We start from the raw sequence: 20474 nt of genomic DNA, 5'->3' as shown, positions 1-20474 counted from the left end.
TAAATTTTTTACTCTTGTTAGATAATTTGAAAAAAAAAATTTTTTTTTTTTTTTTTTTTTTTTTTTTTTTTTTTTTTTTTGTATTTGCGTCGTTCTGTACTCGCGCCGTCGAAGATCTTCAATTTTGTCGATCGACAATTAAATCAAGCGAGACGTTGTGAAAGGGTTAAGCTAGATCTCTCTCGCAAAGATTCTATGCAGCTGTAAATATTTTGCGTAATTTAACGATAGATGAAGACATATGATCTGAAAACGCTTTCATGAGTGTCTATCACCTGACTGATCAGGAAAGACACTGCTGGATATCCGAGTAACGCACCAGCATGACTGAAGTGATTAATTGCTTTCGCTTGCATGTCTGTCTCGTGAGAAAATACATCCTATGAAGTATCGAGTATTAGCTTTGTTGCATCTACTCTTCTCGATCGAGTATATATATATATGACCGTGTGCGATAACATCGCAATTATATCGCGATATCGTCAACGCGTGCCGCATTGATTTTTTTTTTTTTTTTTTTTTTTAATAATTCAACAAGAACGAAAAATATTCAAGAATTAATTTCTCAACTTCGGTAATTTGGTGTGTGGAGAGATCTTCAAGTAGGCATTCGGGGTGAACTTCGAAGCTCGATTTTTAACGAGTTAACTCCGTCAAAGCGAAGCGCTCGAAGTACGTCAAACTGGAAGTATAAAACCCGTAATCCCGAATACAGAGAAACGAATAAAAAAAAGAAAAAAAAAGAGAAAAAAAAGAAAGCAGCAAACAAGTTGAATATTCTTTCTGCTCGGAACTTCGCGGGCTCACACGGCGGCTCATACGTACTATACATATATCTGCAGTGCTTTCGACGTTAGTTGAATTTCCCAGCCCGCCTCGTTCGAAACAATAGATCTCGACGAAAAATCGATTAACTCGATATCTTTTCTGTCCTCCCATTCCAGAAAGTGCCCCTGTCCCTGCCACCACCACACCGAACGCCATTCGACGGACGTTCAACTCAGGTTAGACTCACGCAGGAGCAGATTCCTCTTCCAAGCTGTTTGAATTTGCTATAGTAGCTTTATTTGCGCCGTGTTTGTTTTAGTTTGTTTTACACGACGTGTAACGCAAAGTGTGTGCGTCCGGACGTTTTTGCGTATATTGGTCAAATTAACGGACCCAGACCCGGGGAAGCGAGAGAGTTTTGTTCGCCAATGAGTTGAGGTCGCGACGTGAGCGGGATGAAACAGAAACGGGTCGTTCTTTGTTTTCGCTTCGTCGTTACGCGAAACATCCGCGGGACGACTCGCGTGTCAAATATTCTCTTTTTCTCTCTCTCTCTCTCGAAAATAAAGCTGACGCTAACTTGCGCTAATTTTCCACCATGATATTGCAGGTCGTAAATATTCCGCGCGTGTGTTAAACGGTTGACCTTGTGCGCAAGAATCGGTTTCGCGCAACGATGAAAAACATCACGAAACACACACACGAGGGTCACACGGTAAAATTTAAACAATTCCTACTCGAACGGCCTCAACTTATCTAATTTTGCAAATCTTGGCTATTAACTGTTTGTTGTTGTTGTTGTTGTTGTTGTTGTTATAGTTTATTGATATGCGTACATGATAAAACCGCATCCCTACGATTTAGAAAAGTAATGACTGTCTTGTATAAACCTCTTTTGTGTATAAGTGCATGTGATTTTTTATATGTGTATATTTACACATTTGTATGTGTATGATAGTTTTAAGATAATTAAAAATTCGAATAAAAAGTGAATTTATATCTTTAACACGCGTCTTTTGTTTGCAAAAATCGTTGATACTTTAATGTGTGCTTCGTAGTGTTTTAAATAAATTTTTGTTCCTTTTTTTCACGCGCTTTTTTTTATACTTTTTTAGAATATCACTGTCTTATTGTTTGCACATAAATGCGTATATATCCCAGATCTAGATTCGTCACTTTACTTAAAAGCTAGAAAGTTTAACGTCTTAATTATTCTGCAAACGAAACTCGAAATATCGCCGCGCGACTCTACCTTGTAGCAACTTTCGAGATAAGTTAAAAGTTTCATACGCGTGTCGTTTATTTTGGTTCGTTTAAACGGCGATGTCTTTAAACTTTTCTTTGTCTCTCTCTCTCTCTCTCTCTTTCTCTCTATCGCGACATGAATAATTTCAATACTTTAGATTGAATCGATAATATACCCGGCGGGAAACTTTAGCACGATGTAATAATTTAGTTAAATTGTTGTCAATGCAAAATTATGTCGTTTTCTTACCGGCGTATAATAATAATTATACTACTTAAAACTGATTACAAAACCAAGCGTGTGTTCGTTGCGTTTAAATTTCCCTCAAAATATTGATAGAAAAAAGATTAATAGAAAAAAAAGAAAACGACAAACGCGCAGACATTTTTTATCGTAATTTACAATTAATAATTTCGCACAAAACGCACGTATTGCGTGTTACGGTTTGTCGAATCTATAAATTGTCGAGGAAGAAAACATCGTCAAAAAATTTCCAAGTATTTTTATTTTTGTACAAAAATAGAAATAGCAAACGAGCGAGAAAATATTTTGTCGCGCATCACTAGCTTATCTCTGCTACGGCGTACAAAAAACCAAAAAAACATTGCGCAACAACTATTATCGCACCGGCAACGTCAGAAAATCATCAATCACGCGAGTGAAAAAAAAAAAAAACAAAAACAAAAAATGAAGTAAAAAATTTTCACCACCGCAGCGCGCAGTTTCGACGCGCAAGTCAATTCTCGCACGATAAAAAGCACGACTTGATGTTTTCCACAGATGGATCCCTAGCTCGTTAATTAGCGCAGGTGGGACACGAACGCGGGATAATTAAGCGTACGGCTTCTAATGTGTGTTGCAGCTGCTCAGGCAACGATCCTGGGGCCCGAGGACGTCTACGTAAAGAAGGGTAGCACAATAAGCCTCACGTGCGAAGTTAATGTGCGAAGTACGCCTCCGAGCAGCGTTTCGTGGCATCACGGAGGAGCTGTGGTGGATTTCGACAGTCCCAGGTACAAGCCGCGAGAATCGAGTTCTCAGTTTCGCACCCTTCCTCTTCTCTCCTCAGATTGCGCGCCTCCAACCCCTTTTCTTCTTTCTCGTCGCGCGCAAACACACGTTCGGATGGTACCGCCCCGCTATCGCATATCAGAAAGAAAATTGTCTTCGCGCGTTGCGACGAGCGGAGAGAAAAGTTTCGTCCGCTTTTTCGAATCGCTGATATCGGCCGATCGAGCGGAACGTTCTGTTCCGTGTCTCTCTTAAATCCTTTCGCGACTCGTCAGCTCGAAGATAGTCGAAAAAGCAAACGAATCTCTTGATCCGACAATTTTCCTTCAATTATAAATATCCAAACAACGTTCTTTGTATAAAATGAAAATAGTTTGTCATTTTTTCTCTCTGCAACAACGGACGAGACACACTTGCGCTCGCGCATTTTGTCGAAAACAAAAAAAAAATTAAAAGAGAATAACACTTTATAATCATGAAACGAGTTCAGGAAGATTTTTTTTGCGGATTTTACTTCAGATTTCCAGCGCGCGTCACGCGTACGTCGGAGTTATAACAAAATGACACCCGATACAAACAAACCGTTTATTTACCACGTCCGTGTCACATCGTGTCAACAAACGTGTCGCCACGTACAATCGACGTCGGCGTCTGTCGGCGACGTTTCGCTCGTGTAAAGCCCGCCTCCGTCTCATTCCCCTGCAGAGAGAACTAATGACAAAGTAGCAATGTGTATGCGAGAATGGCGCCAAAGTATCTGCGACAATTCAGTGTTCACCGCAGGGGCGGCGTTTCCCTGGAGACGGAGAAAACGGATACCGGCACGACGAGCAGACTACTGGTGACACAGGCCAGATTGACCGACAGCGGAAATTACACCTGCATCCCCAGCAACGCGAATCCAGCGAGCGTAATGGTCCACGTGCTGAATGGTAAGCGATTTTTTTTTTTCATCTCGTCACGCGCTGACTTGTCCGGCGGCGGCCTATCGCGAGCACGAGAGCGACTTGTCCCGGATATTCGCGCGCACGTTCTCTTCTCAGGACCCGCCGCTGGGCTTTAATGACATATCGCGACGAAAGCGCGTCCGAATATCCGTGGAAATTTTCAGATAACTCCGCGCGCGTTTCACACACACACACACACAAATACGAAGGAACGGAACACCTCCATATATCACCGAGCATTATCTACCGCCGCGCGCGATAAGTTGCTAAATTTTCAACAAACGCGAACGCGCCACCGCGCGATGAATTTTATTACGACAAAATGCGGCAACCGGAATAATTACAATTTGTTTGAATGAATGTGTATCTCCGCGTTTTTGAACGTGTGTTAGTAGTTTCGTTATTCGTTGATTTTCTAAAGCGCACGTACGAACTCAATTTTCGCCGATACTTGTGCCGCGAAACGCTGCAAGACGTACAAATTGGAAGTTTATTGCTTTGAAGATCAATTAGTTACCATTCAGCAAACACGACATGCCGTTTGCGGACCATTCGAGACTCACGCTCGATAAACAAAGTCGGAGGCAAGTTCCCCTGACGCGTTCCACGTTACAATGTAATTCACTTATGCTAACAAGCTAACCAAATAACAGAAGCGGCAAAGCTGCAATATTTTATCCAAGCGTTGGTGTTCAACGCATTACCGAATATAACTTCCCCTTCCCCGGTGAGTTTACTCGACTACGTAATATAAAAAAATTGAAAAACTAAGAATGAAACAAGGCCGATACGAGCCATTAAAAAAATTGCAACATATCAGGCGGCATATAGAGCGAACGGGATACAAATTTTTGCGATTTGTTTGTGGAAATAAAATTTTGTGCAAAATCATCATACGTCTCGTCGACCGCGATGGTTAAATTTTTCCCTTCTTCATCGCACGTGACTGCTGTTTTTTTTTTTTTTTTCCTCCGCGACTTGCACGCGCGAGTTGAGCCGTGCCGCGTCATGTGCACGTCCTTCGATAAACGTCGCGTGCAAACTCGAGAGCCATCGCGTGTGCGGAAAAATTTTCTCTGGCGCATAAACCTTTCCACCTCGGCATTCTCCCGTAATGCCCCCCGCGCGAGTTTTCCGCACCGCGTGCGCGCGTGATTCAGAATTCGCGCGGCTAACCGCGAATGTTTTTCGATTAGAACGCAACGCGCGATATCTAGCTCGCTTTAATTCGAGGTATGCGAAAAAATTCGCGGTGTCTGTAGTCTCCCGCGAGCGATATAGTGGGTTCGTTCGACCGTTTGTTCGAACGCGTGCAATTACACGTATTGAAACGAACCGCCAATCTGTCAATGCGGTTTGCGCGATTGTAACTCGCCTCACGTATTCATTATCGAATTCATTTCGGTTTGTAATAATAAATGTGACATCCTAAATTATAGTCAGAGAGAGAAAGAGAGAGAGAGAGAGAGTCTCATCGTCAGAGAAATTTTGTTATATATAAAACGCAAACGTCTAACGAAACATTTTTTAATTCGATTCGAAAAATGTGTATCCGCGTGAAGAGCCGAAATTATTTTTTCTCTTTGAATTTTCTCTTATAAATATATAATATTCGGGAGCAACATTTTTTTGCAATTTTACTTTTCACCGGTGAAAACGCTTTGTTCGCCTCCCGATTGAATTTGTAATTTTTCCTCAAAAAAAAAAATAAGTGCACAATTTTTTTATGTTTCGGTGATTTGGCAAACCCGGTTGCATTTTGTTTTAACTCTCAATGTGTGGCGAGCGAGCGCGAGCGCTAAAATAGATGGATGTTTATAACTGTTTGTCGTCCATTTTCACCGCACTATTTCCACCCGTGTGACCCGGAAGACACACATTTCGTATGCGGCGTAGTGCTTCTAATTACGCGATAATTATTTGATGCATTATATTGTGTAGTGCGCTCACTTAGCTCTCTCTCTCTCTCTCTCATTTGTTTATTTAGTATACGCGAAATTAATTTACAACGTGCTTAATAATGTTTTTCTGCACATTTCATCCGTGCATTAATTTTACATTATCGAAAAAAACATAAAACAAAACGTATAAAATGTCTGCTATTCGTTCAACGAGTTGTTTGCGCAATAATATTGATCGATCAATTAGTCGTTCCGTAATAACCCTTGATCTCTGAATCTTTTTCATTTGATGAACTTGAAGTGAACGTAATTCGATTGTTTTAATATTCCGCAATTTATTTATCGCGTCGGATCCAGCAAGTCTTTGACGGGAGCAAAGTTTTCAAATCTCACACACGTCGTCTTTCTCATTGTTGCAATCTTTATTTTTTGTTTTTGTTTTGAGGAAAAATCCGCTCAATGACGGATTTTCGCGTGACGGTAAAATTTCACCGACGGAATGTGTTGTTCGCGACCGACAAATTTCGCATCAATAAACACTCACGTATTCGCGGCGCAAGTCGCAGAAGCGACGACAGGAAAGCCAGACTCCTGAAGTGTGACATTCGAAAGGGACGGCGCGCGTTCATTCATCAAGTATCGAAATCCCCCGTCATAAAGTTTGACAGGCTCGTATATTGGAGTCGCGGCGCAAGTACTCGGCGCCGCACGCATACTCTCGCTTTTGATCTATTGTCAGCCGGCAGGCGCTCGCGATAACACATGTAATATCTTGTTCGGCAAGTTTACCAATCCAAGCTGTCAATCATCGTGCGCGCTGGCACGCGCCTCCACCCGCGAAACTCGTGTTGCAGCTGCGCCCACGCTCGAGATCAACAACTTTTGCTCATCTTGCGCGATGTAATCGCGCGATCGAGATTCTCGGTTCCTAATAATAAAAATTCTCGGCTGTATGACACACACGGCCGGTTTATTTTTAATACAAACAAGATTCTTACACGCGCGTTTTTATTTACATAACGTACAATTTTTTTTTTTTGTTTTTTTTTTCTATTCAACAGTCGACAATAAATTTTGCGCGTCGAGATTTTCTGAACTTTCGTTCCGTTTGCACGCGTCCGCGAGCGCAATAAATTTGCAGCACCACGCGTATCTTCTCTTCAGCCCCCGTTGATTAAATTAATGTTTTCGAATTCAAGCAGTTCGTGTTCGCGAGAAAGAAAGCTGTGCAAAAATCAACAAACCCCTTCGGCAACAGAAACCAACTCGCGAGTTTGCAGTAGAATTGCCCGAAACTTAACAAGCCTTCTTCTGGCCGCGCGCGCGGCGGACCCGTTTTCCACTCCCGCGGACCATCGAGACATCGATCGCGCGCCCACTTTCGTCCGGAAACGCCCGGACGAGCGCGCGCGCGCGCGCGCAACTCTCGCAGAGCGGAGGCCGCTTCCGGTGCCGGATGAAAATTAATGCGGCGCAGTTCGTCTGCATAATTAATTTACAGGGCGCACCCGGTCGCGGCGGTCGGCGCATTGGCCATCGACGTTATTTCAAACACAGCTGATTACTCTGCAAAATTGACCGCAAATTTCAATTATTTCCCGATAAACCCGTGCGCGACCCCGAGGCTATCTGTTCCGGCACGTACTATCTGCGCATTAACGCAATTACGCACGTCGACCGTGTCCGCCGCCGACACCGCCGCCGCGCGCCGTCAACATTTCGAGCCGACGTCAATTTTTCGATAACGGCCCAGGGTAAACGCGAACGATATAACGTTAACTCCGTCGGAATGAGATTTTCAATTTGCTCGTAAATTGCGGTCTTTCCGGGACGGGGGAGAACTAGCGAGCGCGTAATGCGCGCGATCGGTGAAATCCGCCGAATCGCCGTTGTTGTTGTGTTGTGTTGCTACACTACACACCCACCGGACTCTCGCGTGATTATCTTTATTGCCGCCGAATGTTGTGTTTGCGCAACGAGAGAGGATGCAGTCTATGCGCCTCCCGTCGTCATAGACTGCGCGAGAAACGGCAGTATCGCTCGTAACTGCTGTTATTGCCGAGAACGGTATTTCGTTCACGCCGTTTGTTCGTGCCGCGAAAAACGTTCTATATAACTCTACTACCGCCGCCTTGCGTGCATTAGAGATTATTCCTTTGCCGGGACGTGAGAGTTGACGGTCTCACGTGCGGAACGTCGCTCTCTTTGCAAATCTATATTGGCGAAACTGTGAAAAATGAAACGTCGCTCCGGGAAATACGGGGAAAAACGCATTTCGATCTCTCTCTCTCTCTCTCTTTCGCAAAATTGTTTCGAAGAGACGAGAGTTTCGTGTAAAAGACGCGAGTTTGCAGATATTATCGCGCCTTTATTGCAACGTCGGTTCAAATTTGAAGACGTCGTTTCGCCCATCTGGCTCTGGTTGTAATACGAGCGCGTTTTAGAGATTAATAGCAGAGCGAACTCTGTATTTTTGTTTATTTGTTTTTTTTTGTTTTTTTTTTCAGTTTTGCGTTACGTTGCGCTTCATTTTCCTCTCTCGGTTATTTCATCCAGAGAGGACCTAGTTGCGAGATTGCCGTTAGGCCGGAAAGTTCCTGCTTAGCGTTTAACGCGTTATACGAGCGATTAACCTACATTGTGAATCTAATTAGGGCTACGCAATTAAACTCCTACGTTATGTAGCTACTCCGAGAGATAATATTCAATGCAGCGTGGAGTATCTCTCTCCCTCTCTCTCTCTCTCTCTCCCCGCGAGGATAGAAGACGCGCGTGGTTTATTTAGGAATTAGCTATCTCGGTAACGCACGGGGAAAGAGGGAGGAAAGAGAGAATTCGAAACTTCAACCCCCCCGTCAACAATTATGTCTGTACGTTACACATACGCGCCACTTATCCTTTAATTAAACAGACGCTCTCTGTCCGTTTCCTCTGTTTACCGCGCAAATTCCGAATCTGATATAGATATCGGGCGCAAAACAATTAAACATTTAGTGGAAAACAATGCGACTCTTCTACTCAGAGACGATTTGCGCATTTCTGTTGCAGGTGAACATCCGGCGGCGATGCAACATGGCGGCAGTTGCGGGGTGACACCGACCATTCTGCTCGCCAGCATCACCCTCATAGTCGCGAATCTGTTGAGGTGAGCAGCCGCGTCGTGAATCGCGCGCCCTAAAGTAAATAATAACCGTTAATAGAAAGAAAGTTTATATTACACGTTTCATGGAAAAAAAAAAAAAAGAAAAAAAACACGACGACGTCCGAGTGTAAGAACGCGCGACGATCGATCATCAAAGCGGCGATCGCGGAACGCGCGCTCGAAGAAAAAAAAAAACAATCGCCCCCGGCCGATCTTTTCGTGTGTGCGCCGCGACACACGATCGCTCTCCGATTCACGCGCGTCGCTGTCTCACGCGCGCTGTGTGTGCACACAATTGCTCCCTCCGGTCTGTTCGAGACGCGACACAAGAGTCATCACAGTGGACAACAAAAGTGCAGTGAACTAGACCAAACCTCTGTGTGTGTGTGTGTGTGTATGTGTGAAGGACGCGGCGACGCAGTGGCGGACGATCTTTTTAGCACGTACGTTTTTAACACACGAAACTCACACACTCCTACTCGCCCTTTTTTTACACGAAATCATTGTGTTAAAATGTGCCTCGGCGAAAAGTGCCGGGCGATTGATACCCTTGCAAAGGTGTGCCCCGGCCGCATTTGAGTGCGTCGTTTCACCGAGAAAAATCTGTGCGCGCGCGCGCACTTTTGTATTGTTTATTAAAAAAAAAAAGAAAACAACAACAATCGACATGCGGCTCAAAACGAATGTGCGCGAAAGGTCACTTATACACTTTTAGCGATAAAGGAACTGCTCATTCTGCGATCTCGTCGCGGGAGAACGCACTCTGTTAGGATTTTTAATTTACTCTCGAGATAAAAAAGAGGAGGCCTCTCGTAAATAAATCATTCCACGTAATTGTTGAACGACGGCGCGCTTCTCGGCGGACGAATCGCAGATCGATCTCCGACGTTTTTTTTTTTTTTTTTTTTTTTTCAAATTGAATATATCGATGGCTGGATCCGTTCGATAGTTACGACGATGATGACGATTACATACACCGAATCTGAGTTTAAAATCCAACCGCGACACACACCGTGTCGCGAATCGGTTGCGTAATAATAATTTGTCAGACGCGAGACTCTTTGTACATATAAAAATATTGAGTGACGAGAACGTGTTGGGAATCGCCGTGATCTTGTTGTACAGTGCAATGCGCGTGATCAACGTCGTTCGATCTGGATATTATTTTATATATATATATATATAATGAATTAGAGACAAATACTTGTGTTGTTTTTGCGCTTCTCGGGCGCGATTTATCGTCTTACTCATGTTGAATAATTGTTTACGTCTCGGATTACATAAATTACCGATAATTTGATTCAACTTTCTTCGTTAAATATTTATTATTGCGAGAGAGAATAATTACTAACACACAGACCGAGAGAGCGATTGCTGAGGCAAAAGCTGATGCGATGTTGATACGTTCAGAGAACTGTGAGAATGACTTATTGAGATATGGATTATAAATTATGGATGAGATTATATTTTCAATGTTTGCTATGTCAATATTACGGCAAGATATTACTTGCGATGGAGATCGACGTAACTGTTTGTGCTTCATCTCGATTCAGAGATGAATAGAACCGTTCGAAGAATTGGAAGTTTCTATATTGGAGGAAATTTTCTTATTTATAGTTTATATATATTAAATACAAATTTTTATCGAACACGTTGTTGCAATTGCGCGAGTTTTCGCGAAATTTTTGCGTTAAGCGAGATAGATTAAACTTTAAATACAAATGTTATGCGATCTCTCTGTGGAGACAACGCGGTTATTTAATTATTTAATTTATTTTGAGATACAAAACACATGCGTTTTTGTATCAACAGAACGTGTGTTTTTATCTCATTGAGAAAGAGTTGATGTTTGCGTAAGCGGAAACCAATTTCCACACATAAAATATTATTACATTTTTTTGACAATTACTTTTGTGATACTTCAGTTAATTAATCTCCGCCTGCGCGAACGACTTGGTTTCTCACTTTGTACAAAATTTACGAAAAATTTTTTACATGTCGAAATAATAATAATTTGTTTCGAGCGTTTGCGAAAAGTGCAAGAAGCGATTAGATTGTATACGAGGTTATATATATCCGACGAAGATGGAGAACGAGAGGATTACGAGGACTGATCAGGTTAGTAATAAAAACGATAATAGATTGGATCTGTGTGTTCTCGATATGTTTCTGTTTGTTTCTCGCGGGGATTTTAACGCTTAAAAAACGATACACGCCGGATTCTTGCTTGTTTTGTATCTGTGTCGTTCGATAATCAAAATATACATATACGTGACGTAAAAACAATATTTCTCTTCTCTCCACGCACGAATACACACACGTGTAATTTTGCTTGCAGAAATTCGTTTACACATCCTGTTGTAAACGGCGTTATTAAAAAATTGCATCAAAATACTCTTCGGTCAATCAAAACAATACACAGTCAACGATCGCGGACAACGGACATTACATTAAAAACAAAAAAAAAGATATTAAACACGACGAGCTCGTGCATAGGTAAGTGAGAATATGAAAAGATAATACATATTTATATATATATATATATAAATATTTAAATAGGCCAGTAATAAGCGTTTGTTATGATAACATTGTCTCGATACGCGGAAAGTATACTTCAAAAAATTAAAGTGTAAATATAAAAAAACGGTTCTTTTGCAGAACTAAGACATTTGTTTCAGTTTCCCCCCCCCCCCCCGAAATTTCTCTTTGCGTATCGAATTATCGACGTCGATTTAAATCATCAATCTTGATCACTTTTTTTTTTTTAAATTACAAGGAACGTAGGGTTTAGATTTTTAACATTAGATTACATTGTTTTTTTGCATGCAAGATATCGCTCTCCGACAATTTTTTCACGTGTACAAAGCAACATTTTGGAGAAAAAAAACGAAAATGTGACTTACTGCGTTTTGCGAGCGAATCAAATAAGTCTTGTACATAGCTATCGCGCGATTCCATGCTGATAAAGAGTTTTGAATTAAAATACTGATATAAAAAGAGAAAAAATAAGAGATTTCAGACCACTCTCTAGTTTTTATTAAAATGTATTAAATTACACGACGGTCTTCCGATTTTTCTATGACAAATTTTTCCATTACATTCGTTTATACGCGCATTGCATTGAAATTGCATTAACTAATCAAATTTTCGACAAAGAACAATTTTTTTAAATCACTTTTCAATTACTTTCGTATAGCTGTTCATTTTTTTGTTTCTCGAGAGAAGAATACGAGAGAGAAAACAAAAACCCTGAAATCTGATCATTAGATAATCCAATGTACGTAATATAGGATATATTAGCGGTAAATCACTAGATTAGTAGATTTATTACGACGTACGGAAAAATGTATAACACGAGTAAAGAAATATATATCATAACGATTACTATGTTAAGGCGCGCGCAATTTATCTTAGTACCCATAGATTTTTTATAACAATGTAGCTCGAGGACAAAACAAAAACCCGACACACAAATTAGTATCCACTTGCCGTTGGTGAGATCGTCGAGTGCTTCTCGCGAGTTTATTTGTTGCCGAACGATCCTACGAGGTGACTCGCGCAAATTACGCGCAAAGAGGCGTGGAGAAAAATTAATTGATATAATAATCGCGCGCGGTGAACAAAGTAAAAAAAAAAAAAACGTCAAGGTTTTTCAATCAAAAACGTCGAACGATATATGTATATGCGGGAATCAAAATACAATCTGTAGGCAAACTCGGTTCAATCAAAAAGTTTTCACATTTTCGTGCGATTCGTTCATTCTCCGTTTCTGGGACTTCTCGAACGTACCTACATGTATGTATATTGCGCTGTGATTTTTCACAGCGCACGCGTATAAAGCTCAATCCTGTTATTCGATAATAATTTTGCTCTCTATGTACGCATCATACGAAAGTGATCAAACAGAAAAATATCGAGAGAAATGTATCTATTTGTGAATTAGATAACTGATATCCGCGCGATTCGCATAATTACGGAATGTTGCACTAACATAGGGTAAGAGACTAGACCGCATTGTACATAAAATTCATAATCGATGATGTATCATGTTATAGGGAAATTTAAGCATGAATCAAAAAAAAAAAAAAAAAAAAAANAAAATAAAACAAAACTATGAAAAAAAGCGAAAAGGCGAAAATAGAAATATTATTATTGTAAAAATATTCATCGACGTGAATATTGTTTCAATAAATGTAATGATGATATAAAAACATACAGACTTTTGTTTGCTTCGCTTCTCCTATTCGACTCTTCTCGCCCGGTGTAATTGTTTTTTCTCCGGCACGCACACACACACAGAGAGAAGAAGATAGTTCCAGCAGACAATATGTATTTTCGTGAGGAAAAACAGAAATATTAAAAATGGAATTTAAAAATCGCAATAATGGAGTAATTTAAATTTTCTATCTCTGAAAAAAATGGCGAGATCTGGATCGGACAATCAATATTTTTGTGAGAAAAACAGAAATTAAAATGGAATATAAAATCGCAACAAAAGAACAATTTGAATGTTTTATGTATAATGACAAAAGTTGAAAAAAAATTATCGGGGGCAACTGTTGTCACGAACCATAACCATTTGTTTCTAAATTTGCTCTTTCTAAAATTATCATAAGCTTTATTTTAAATTCTCTCTCTCTCTTTCTCTATTTCATGTCTCCTTTGTATACATGCGTATTTAAAATAATATATAATATTTCTCTTTATATAAAAACTGTGCGCAAAATAACGTTTTTTCACATGTGTACATGTATAAAAAATATTTATCTCTGTATTTAACGAATACGTAGCTTTTAATTAGATACGAAAACTGCTGGTTTTAATTGGTACGCGGGGTCCACATGTACCGATTTTTCTGACGCATACGTTGAACACACGTGTGCGCCACGACTAGTTTTATATGCGCGCGGAAAATAGCAGGCGGAAAAACAACGTTTCGCATATACGCGCATATTATCCAACGCGGACTCATGCGTGGTATAAGCACCTCCTCTTATTTACCATACGCCGCCGCGCACGCGACCGCTTCGAAAGTTGTGTCGCGCAGTTTCAAATTAACAAAAACTGTGAAAATATTTATAGTGAAGCTGCACAAGTTACTCTCAAAATTATGTCTTTAATGATCCTCTCGACAAATTCTGCGAGTTAATTTGCACTTCCACAACGTGATAAATTACGCAATAACAACAAATTTTATTATGTGAGCATTTCGTCTCGCAAATAAGTCGCACCCAAATGACAAGAAAAACAGATAACAGACGATAATCACACACATCCGTTGTATGTTTAACGGACGCGGTCAAAACGCGGAATTGCAAGCGCCGAAGAGCCATCGAGCGACTTCCGGACATTCGAGGGCAGTGAATTCTCGCGCGCTGTCCTGCAATTTTTCTTTCGCGGCGCACGTGTGCATGTGTGACGTTTCGCGCCGGCGAGGCACAGACGGAGAGAGAGAAAAAACTGCGTGGCGTAGTTAAACGCGCGCGCGGTAAACCCGGGCCATCTCTACTACGTGTGTACCCTGCTGTTTCCAACTTCGCCGCCGCGACAATTAACGAACGGGCCGACGTGCTGTCGCGCAATTCCCCGCCGGGTTGCCGCGATTGCGCCCAGTCAAAACGAGACTGCGAGAATTTCCGAAATCGAATGAACGTGGGACACAACGGGACACGCGGCGCAGCCACGCGGATCGACAGAAATCGAAATTGTCGAAGAACGGAAATGGCGTTCGATAAGCGTATATCTTTGCGGAAAAAAAAGCTTGCGACAGACCGAACGTTTCGGAATATTCGAGAGAATTTCGCATATGACGCAAATCCGGATTCTTCTTTTTTATTTATTTCTTTTGTTTTTTACTTTAGACGCGCCAGTTGACAGTTTAAATTTTAGCATGCAATTTCGCTTCGACACAAAAAACAATATTTTACACCGCGCGTTTTTCGGTTTCACATTTATAGTATCCCATAAAACAGGCGCACATATAGCAACATATATCATTACGACCCAAATACACACACACATACACGCACGCGCGCGCGAACATAAACGGCTTTTCTTGACAAGGACAAACTGCCGAACGTATTATCGCGGAAAGAACAAGGACATGCAAGGACCGCGTTTCTTCTTCAGCGAGTCGCGCAGTCAGTCCGCGTCGAAGATTTTCACAGCGTGAAATTGCACAGCTAATTTTCTCTTTGCAGCTGATGGAAAAAAAAAAAAAAACTAATTACTACCGCGAATGAAAATTGTTTTACCATTTCGCTCTGATTATCACTGAATTCAATTTCCATCGTAACGAATAAGCCATAGACATTTCTCGTTTCGCTAACCTCTCACAAAAAGCCAAACCATGATTTTCTCTCTTGACCATCGAAATACAATTAAACGATAAAATATCAACAAACACAGTTTGACGTACGGCTGATATTTTGTCGGGGCAAACCCGTTATTATCTCGTCGATTGTACGTCGCGAGAATTGGAACGCGCTCGAATTATTCGATCGGATGAAGGAATCATCAGTTTTTGTCGCGATATATCCATGTAAGTGTGTGCACGCAGGTTCATAGTAAGACAAGAAGCCAAAAGTAGAATAATATACAAAAAAGATCTCTTTTATTTCACAAACTCTTAGTATTTATAATAATTTTCGGAAAGAAAATTAAATCACAACGTGTTTATCTCTTTTGTTCTACCCGAGCGTTAACCTAAAATCGACGCACGGGCGATGTCATCATAAGAGATTTCTTGACTTTGTTTGATAAAGTCGAGATATTTGTAGACGCTGGTGTACACGTCAGATACTCCGAGCGCGCAAGGCAAGACCCAGGAAACGACACCGACCACTTCACCGTCGACAACGAGTGGACCGCCGCTGTCACCCTGCAAAAAAAAAAAATATATATTTAATTAAATATTTATGAAGGCGCAAATGACGAAGAGTATGAGAGAGAATCAACCCACTCGGACGGGAATTAATTTAATATCATTCGACGAAGTCGAGTGACTCGCGTGGTATCTCAGCGTTTTTTTTTTTTTTATTTTTTTTTTTTAACGAAGATATATGCATTTCTGAGGTATAATATTTTCTAGATTATGCATTATGCATAAGATTAAAGTATAAGGAACACTCACTTGGCAAGCACCTTTCCCAACTCTCTCCAGCGTGCATATTTGATTTTCATTGGTATGCGGATTTGTATGGCCATGTAAGCAGCGTTCTTGGCTCAGAACGTTTACGCTCAGCCATCTGAGTATCGGCGAACTCGTTCCGCCTATACTAGTTCTTCCCCATCCGCTCACGATACCGCGCTTATCGCCGTCAATATGATCCTTGCTCGCCAAAGGAATCGGACCCTGAACGTCGCTTATTCTGATCGGCAGTTCCAGCTAGACGAGCAAAACATTTGCGCAATAAGTTGTGACGTAAAATGAACAAGAGAGCATGTGAAACTATAATCGGCTCTCTGATTTTTTTTTTTTCACGCAGTTTTTTTCTTTCATTCTCTCTCTTCGCTGAATTTTAAATAACTCACCGTAATCACAGCGATATCGTCCTTCCAGCCGCTCTCACTCTCGCCGGTATAGTTCGGATGTATCGCAATGTACTTGATCTTGTATTTATCGCCGTTAGTTTCTAATGTGGTGATTCCAGTTGCGACAATCTGCAAAAAAATCGAACGAATTCTCAATCAGGCAAATGCAAGAATTATTACCCGCACAAAAGAATCATTTTGCGCTGTGCGAGCACAGCGTTCAAATCTGAAGTGAAAAGACTACTGTTTGAATTTTTCCCTCCAAAAAAAAAAAAAAAAAAAAAAAACAAAAATTCGACAATCAAGAGAAAATTTTTTTCATAGCTCGAGAAATTTCATTACGGTTCCGAAAATGGAATGTCGAATGAATGAAGTAGGTTTTTTTGATCCGAGTTTTTTTTTATCGGAATTGCAGCGCACAGCAATATCAGAAGTAATGTATTCAATTACAAAAATATTTTCTATACATGAATATAAAAGCCATTAGATACATCGAGAAAACATTCCAGCTGGATTCAGTTCGATTAAATGACAGAAATTTATTTTCTTTGTCACCGCGCGATTTGTCACGTACCATGTTGTCGGTGTAGAAGCTGTCGACTACGCAATGAGCAGCGGTAAGAATGTGTCTGTCGCTAATAATGGTACCTCCGCAAATGTGTTCGCCGAAAGACTGAAGAGATGCTTGATATTTGAACTGACCGGGCGTGGCCACGTCACCGCCGATGATACGCTCGGGCTCGTCGCAGTAAGCCTCTGCACAATTTGAAACAAAAAAAAAGTTTATTTATTAGCAAATTTATACTAGAGTAGAGATAGATAAAAGTATTTGGTTGTAGTAGAAAAAAATATAATAAGAAAATTAATTATATTTTGTTATTAATTATATTTTTCTGTCATTTGCCTGATAGCGTTCAATAATTATTGTTTAGTAGAAATATAGATGTAATCGTAATAATAGAAATAATATATATAAAACACACAAAAATATAATCAAACAAAATATAATCCGTAAACACAATTATTTTCACGCGGTTTTTTTTTCGCGCGTGTTGTCTTTATATTCGGAAGTTTGTTGCCAATTATTGAAGGTGTTTACTTACGCTGAGCGATAACGCCAACGGCGAGTAAAATAGCTAACTTCATCATCCTCACCGTCGCAAATCAATTCTAGATTCAATCACGAACTGAATGAGGAAGACCGTCCACGATATCCTTTTATATGTCGTATCTCTCGTACGTTCGGTCTCGCGACACTTGTCGCAACACTTGGCTTTGTTTGCATTTTTTGATCATGTCGCGTATTACGTTACTCGGTCAATTGTTAACGACCATCTGTGTGTATCTCGCGATACTTTCACGCACAAAAGAAGATACAAAGGAGACAAAACCAAGGTGAGACAATTATTTGACATTATTCAAATCTTGCGCTCGTTATTTGACATTATTCAAAACGTTTTTTGTTATCTAAAACAATATCTGCTTGAAAAATATTTGATCATTCAAGGATTGGATATATTTAGCGCGCGCTGTATGTCTTGTACAGAATTAGCTTTAGTTTAGTTTAATTTTTTAGTTTGAAAAAACCTGGAGAAAAGGCAATATCTGAAAATACGTTGCTCTCTCTCACATATACACACACACACACACGCGCGCGCGCGCACAAATGATTCTATCCGAAACCTATTATTCTCGTATAGTTTTTCTTGCGTGCCACATTTTATTAATATACTGTTCTGAGAATACGTGTGTGTGCGCATTTTGCAAACACCTTTCACGCAAGTTAATAACAAAAAACATTTACAGTGTGTTGAAACAAACACGTTGTTCTTGCGCTAGGAAAAAACTTAAGAAAAAAACTAGGAAAAAACTTTAAAAAAACGGTAGATTGTAATTTTTAATTTCGAATGTAAAATACAAGCGAAATATACATGATGTGTGTGAAATTCAATTTCACTGAATTTTTTTTGTCGAAAAGTCTCCGTTTCTGCAGATGTTTCCGAGAGCGATGATTTGTGCAAACGCGGTGCGTGCGAAATGAACTTCGGCGGATCGATCAACGAGTTTTTGTCGATCGCACTGGTCTGTTCACGAGACAATCGCGGGTGTTACGACGAAACACATCTCGAATGCAAATTTGAGGAAATTTTACAAGATACGAATTTATCGAAACTAATACTAAAATGTACACGTAATGTTTCAATGATATTTTCGCGCATTGTCATTGATTGATGAATCAATTTGTAATCGTCGAGCTGTATATGAAAAAACTCTCGCTCAATCACCGCGTAATAAAAAGCAACACGCGAATTAAAATGTACTTTTGTCCGATGTGCGCGCATGTGCTACTTGTGTAATAATCACATTGATTTGTTAACGTCACTGTCTCTTAAATGCGGAAAGAGAGAGAGAGAGCTTTAGACGATGTAATTAATAAGCACTGCTGGTGCATTGCGAGATGCGCGAAAACGCATATAAAATATTCCTCTTCGTGTGTACAGCTGGAGATGACTGGCGCGCTCTGCTGCCAATGTCTTTATATTATCGCGTCCTAATTTGACGGGATCGATATCCGGCTGCTTAATTGCGTAGCATAGAATTGCGCATCGCGCGCCGCTGCAAATTCGCGCGCGCGATGTTCATTAAAAAAACCACCTTCTTATCAGTTTTTTTGCTGTTCGTTTCGTGTACACATTTTTTTCAACTTGTCATTATCAAAAAAGAAACCTACTCGTTATCGAGATATTTGTTCGCAATGATGTAAAACTTGTGCAAATACAAATCGTGCAACGAGTCTCTGAACAATCTTTCTTGTTTTCTCATTTTTCGTAATTTTTAATTAGACTAGCACAACACAGGCGCACGCTATTAATATTTTTTATTTTAACGTGTTGTATCAGTGAACACTACCTGTCACCGCGATGACAGTTAGTATATACGTCTTACAAACTATATAATACACATGATGTACATATGAGAGATATCAGAAATAACGCACAAAACTCAAACTCAAAAAATAAAAGAAAAAAAGAAGAATGACAAAACAACACGTGACTAAAGTCTGTGACTGTATTTTAATTCGCATGTCTTTAAAACAACGTGGCCGAGGTCAGTGCCCCGCCGCGGTCGCGTGACCGGGTCAGTGCCCCGCCGCGGTCGCGTGGCCGAGGTGAGTGACCCCGCCGCGGTCGCGTGACCGGGTCAGTGACCGCGCCGCGGTCGCGTGACCGAGGTCAATGACCTTAGCGTAGTATATATAATACATATAACAAAATATAAGGTATAATATTATAAATATATAATAAATAATATATGTAATACATAATATATAATATTATTATTTTAAATATTAGTATATATATTATATATTATATATAGTATACATAATATATATTTTTAGTCACGTAACTGTAGTCACGTGGTGTTTTTTCTTTTTTCCTTGTCGCGTGACTTTAAAAAACGCAAGAATAATTTTGTTTTTTAGTGTTTTGCTCCGAAGCGATTGAGACTAAAATCAACCTTGGCGCTAAGCACTACCGTGTGTCTTGATATGTACGACATGAATTGAGAAACACATCCTCGAAACGTCCAAGCAGCGTCGAGATAAAAGTGGCAACAATCAATATCGAGAGAATCGATTGTGATTATTTACACACGCTTTTTCTGGTAGAACTAGCAGACAGCGCGCGCTACGCGCGCGCTTTCATTTTCTTCGGATTCAATTCAAAACATTTATTATTCCAGTTATCATTTTTTTGGTTTATTTATAAATAAAAAAAAACATTTTTATACTGTTTATTCTCTTAATGTTATACCTATATTTCTTCTTTTCTTATCTTTTATTCTAACTCATCAATTTTCTTCTAAAATAGAAGCAATTGCTTTTTCCTCCTATACTCTTATTACGTTAAACTCACCTTTTAAAA

At 40.2% G+C, this 20474-nt stretch overlaps 2 protein-coding genes across 6 annotated transcripts in view; one reads left to right on the top strand and one right to left on the bottom strand.

The window, feature by feature from the left end:
- LOC109854514 (basement membrane-specific heparan sulfate proteoglycan core protein-like) overlaps positions 1 to 13095 on the top strand; it is a 161076-nt gene extending 147981 nt beyond the window's left edge. For 4 of the 5 annotated variants that reach the window (XM_020427670.1, XM_020427674.1, XM_020427673.1 and 1 more), the window contains 3 exons: positions 2877 to 3027; positions 3797 to 3957; positions 8922 to 13095. In XM_020427670.1, the coding sequence (XP_020283259.1) occupies positions 2877 to 3027; positions 3797 to 3957; positions 8922 to 9022 (413 nt within the window). In that variant the 3' untranslated portion in view covers positions 9023 to 13095. The remainder of the gene's footprint in view (positions 1 to 2876; positions 3028 to 3796; positions 3958 to 8921) is intronic. The other variant, XM_020427671.1, reaches the window with a different exon arrangement.
- Positions 13096 to 15606: 2511 nt separating this feature from the next.
- LOC109854542 (chymotrypsin-1-like) lies at positions 15607 to 17753 on the bottom strand. Its single transcript, XM_020427727.1, has 5 exons — positions 17652 to 17753; positions 17123 to 17304; positions 16549 to 16677; positions 16148 to 16402; positions 15607 to 15895 (listed from the first exon to the last, which is right to left on the bottom strand). The coding sequence occupies exons 1-5, from the start codon at positions 17695 to 17697 to the stop codon at positions 15716 to 15718; spliced, it is 792 nt and encodes a 263-aa protein (XP_020283316.1). The 5' UTR covers positions 17698 to 17753; the 3' UTR covers positions 15607 to 15715.
- Between the last annotated feature and the right edge of the window lie 2721 nt (positions 17754 to 20474).

The sequence above is a fragment of the Pseudomyrmex gracilis genome, unplaced genomic scaffold (assembly GCF_002006095.1).
Source record: "Pseudomyrmex gracilis isolate BER0280 unplaced genomic scaffold, ASM200609v1 scaffold_69, whole genome shotgun sequence".
Classification (NCBI taxonomy): domain Eukaryota; kingdom Metazoa; phylum Arthropoda; class Insecta; order Hymenoptera; family Formicidae; genus Pseudomyrmex; species Pseudomyrmex gracilis.
This window is presented reverse-complemented; position numbering and strand designations above follow the sequence as displayed.

Excerpts from the sequence above, each read along its gene's own strand:
- LOC109854542 (XM_020427727.1), bottom strand. The coding sequence starts at position 17,697 with ATGATGAAGTTAGCTATTTTACTCGCCGTTGGCGTTATCGCTCAGC. Across the intron at positions 17,305-17,651 it reads CGTTGGCGTTATCGCTCAGC|AGGCTTACTGCGACGAGCCC; the intron begins GTAAGTAAACAC and ends CAAATTGTGCAG. Across the intron at positions 16,678-17,122 it reads GCTTCTACACCGACAACATG|ATTGTCGCAACTGGAATCAC; the intron begins GTACGTGACAAA and ends ATTTTTTTGCAG.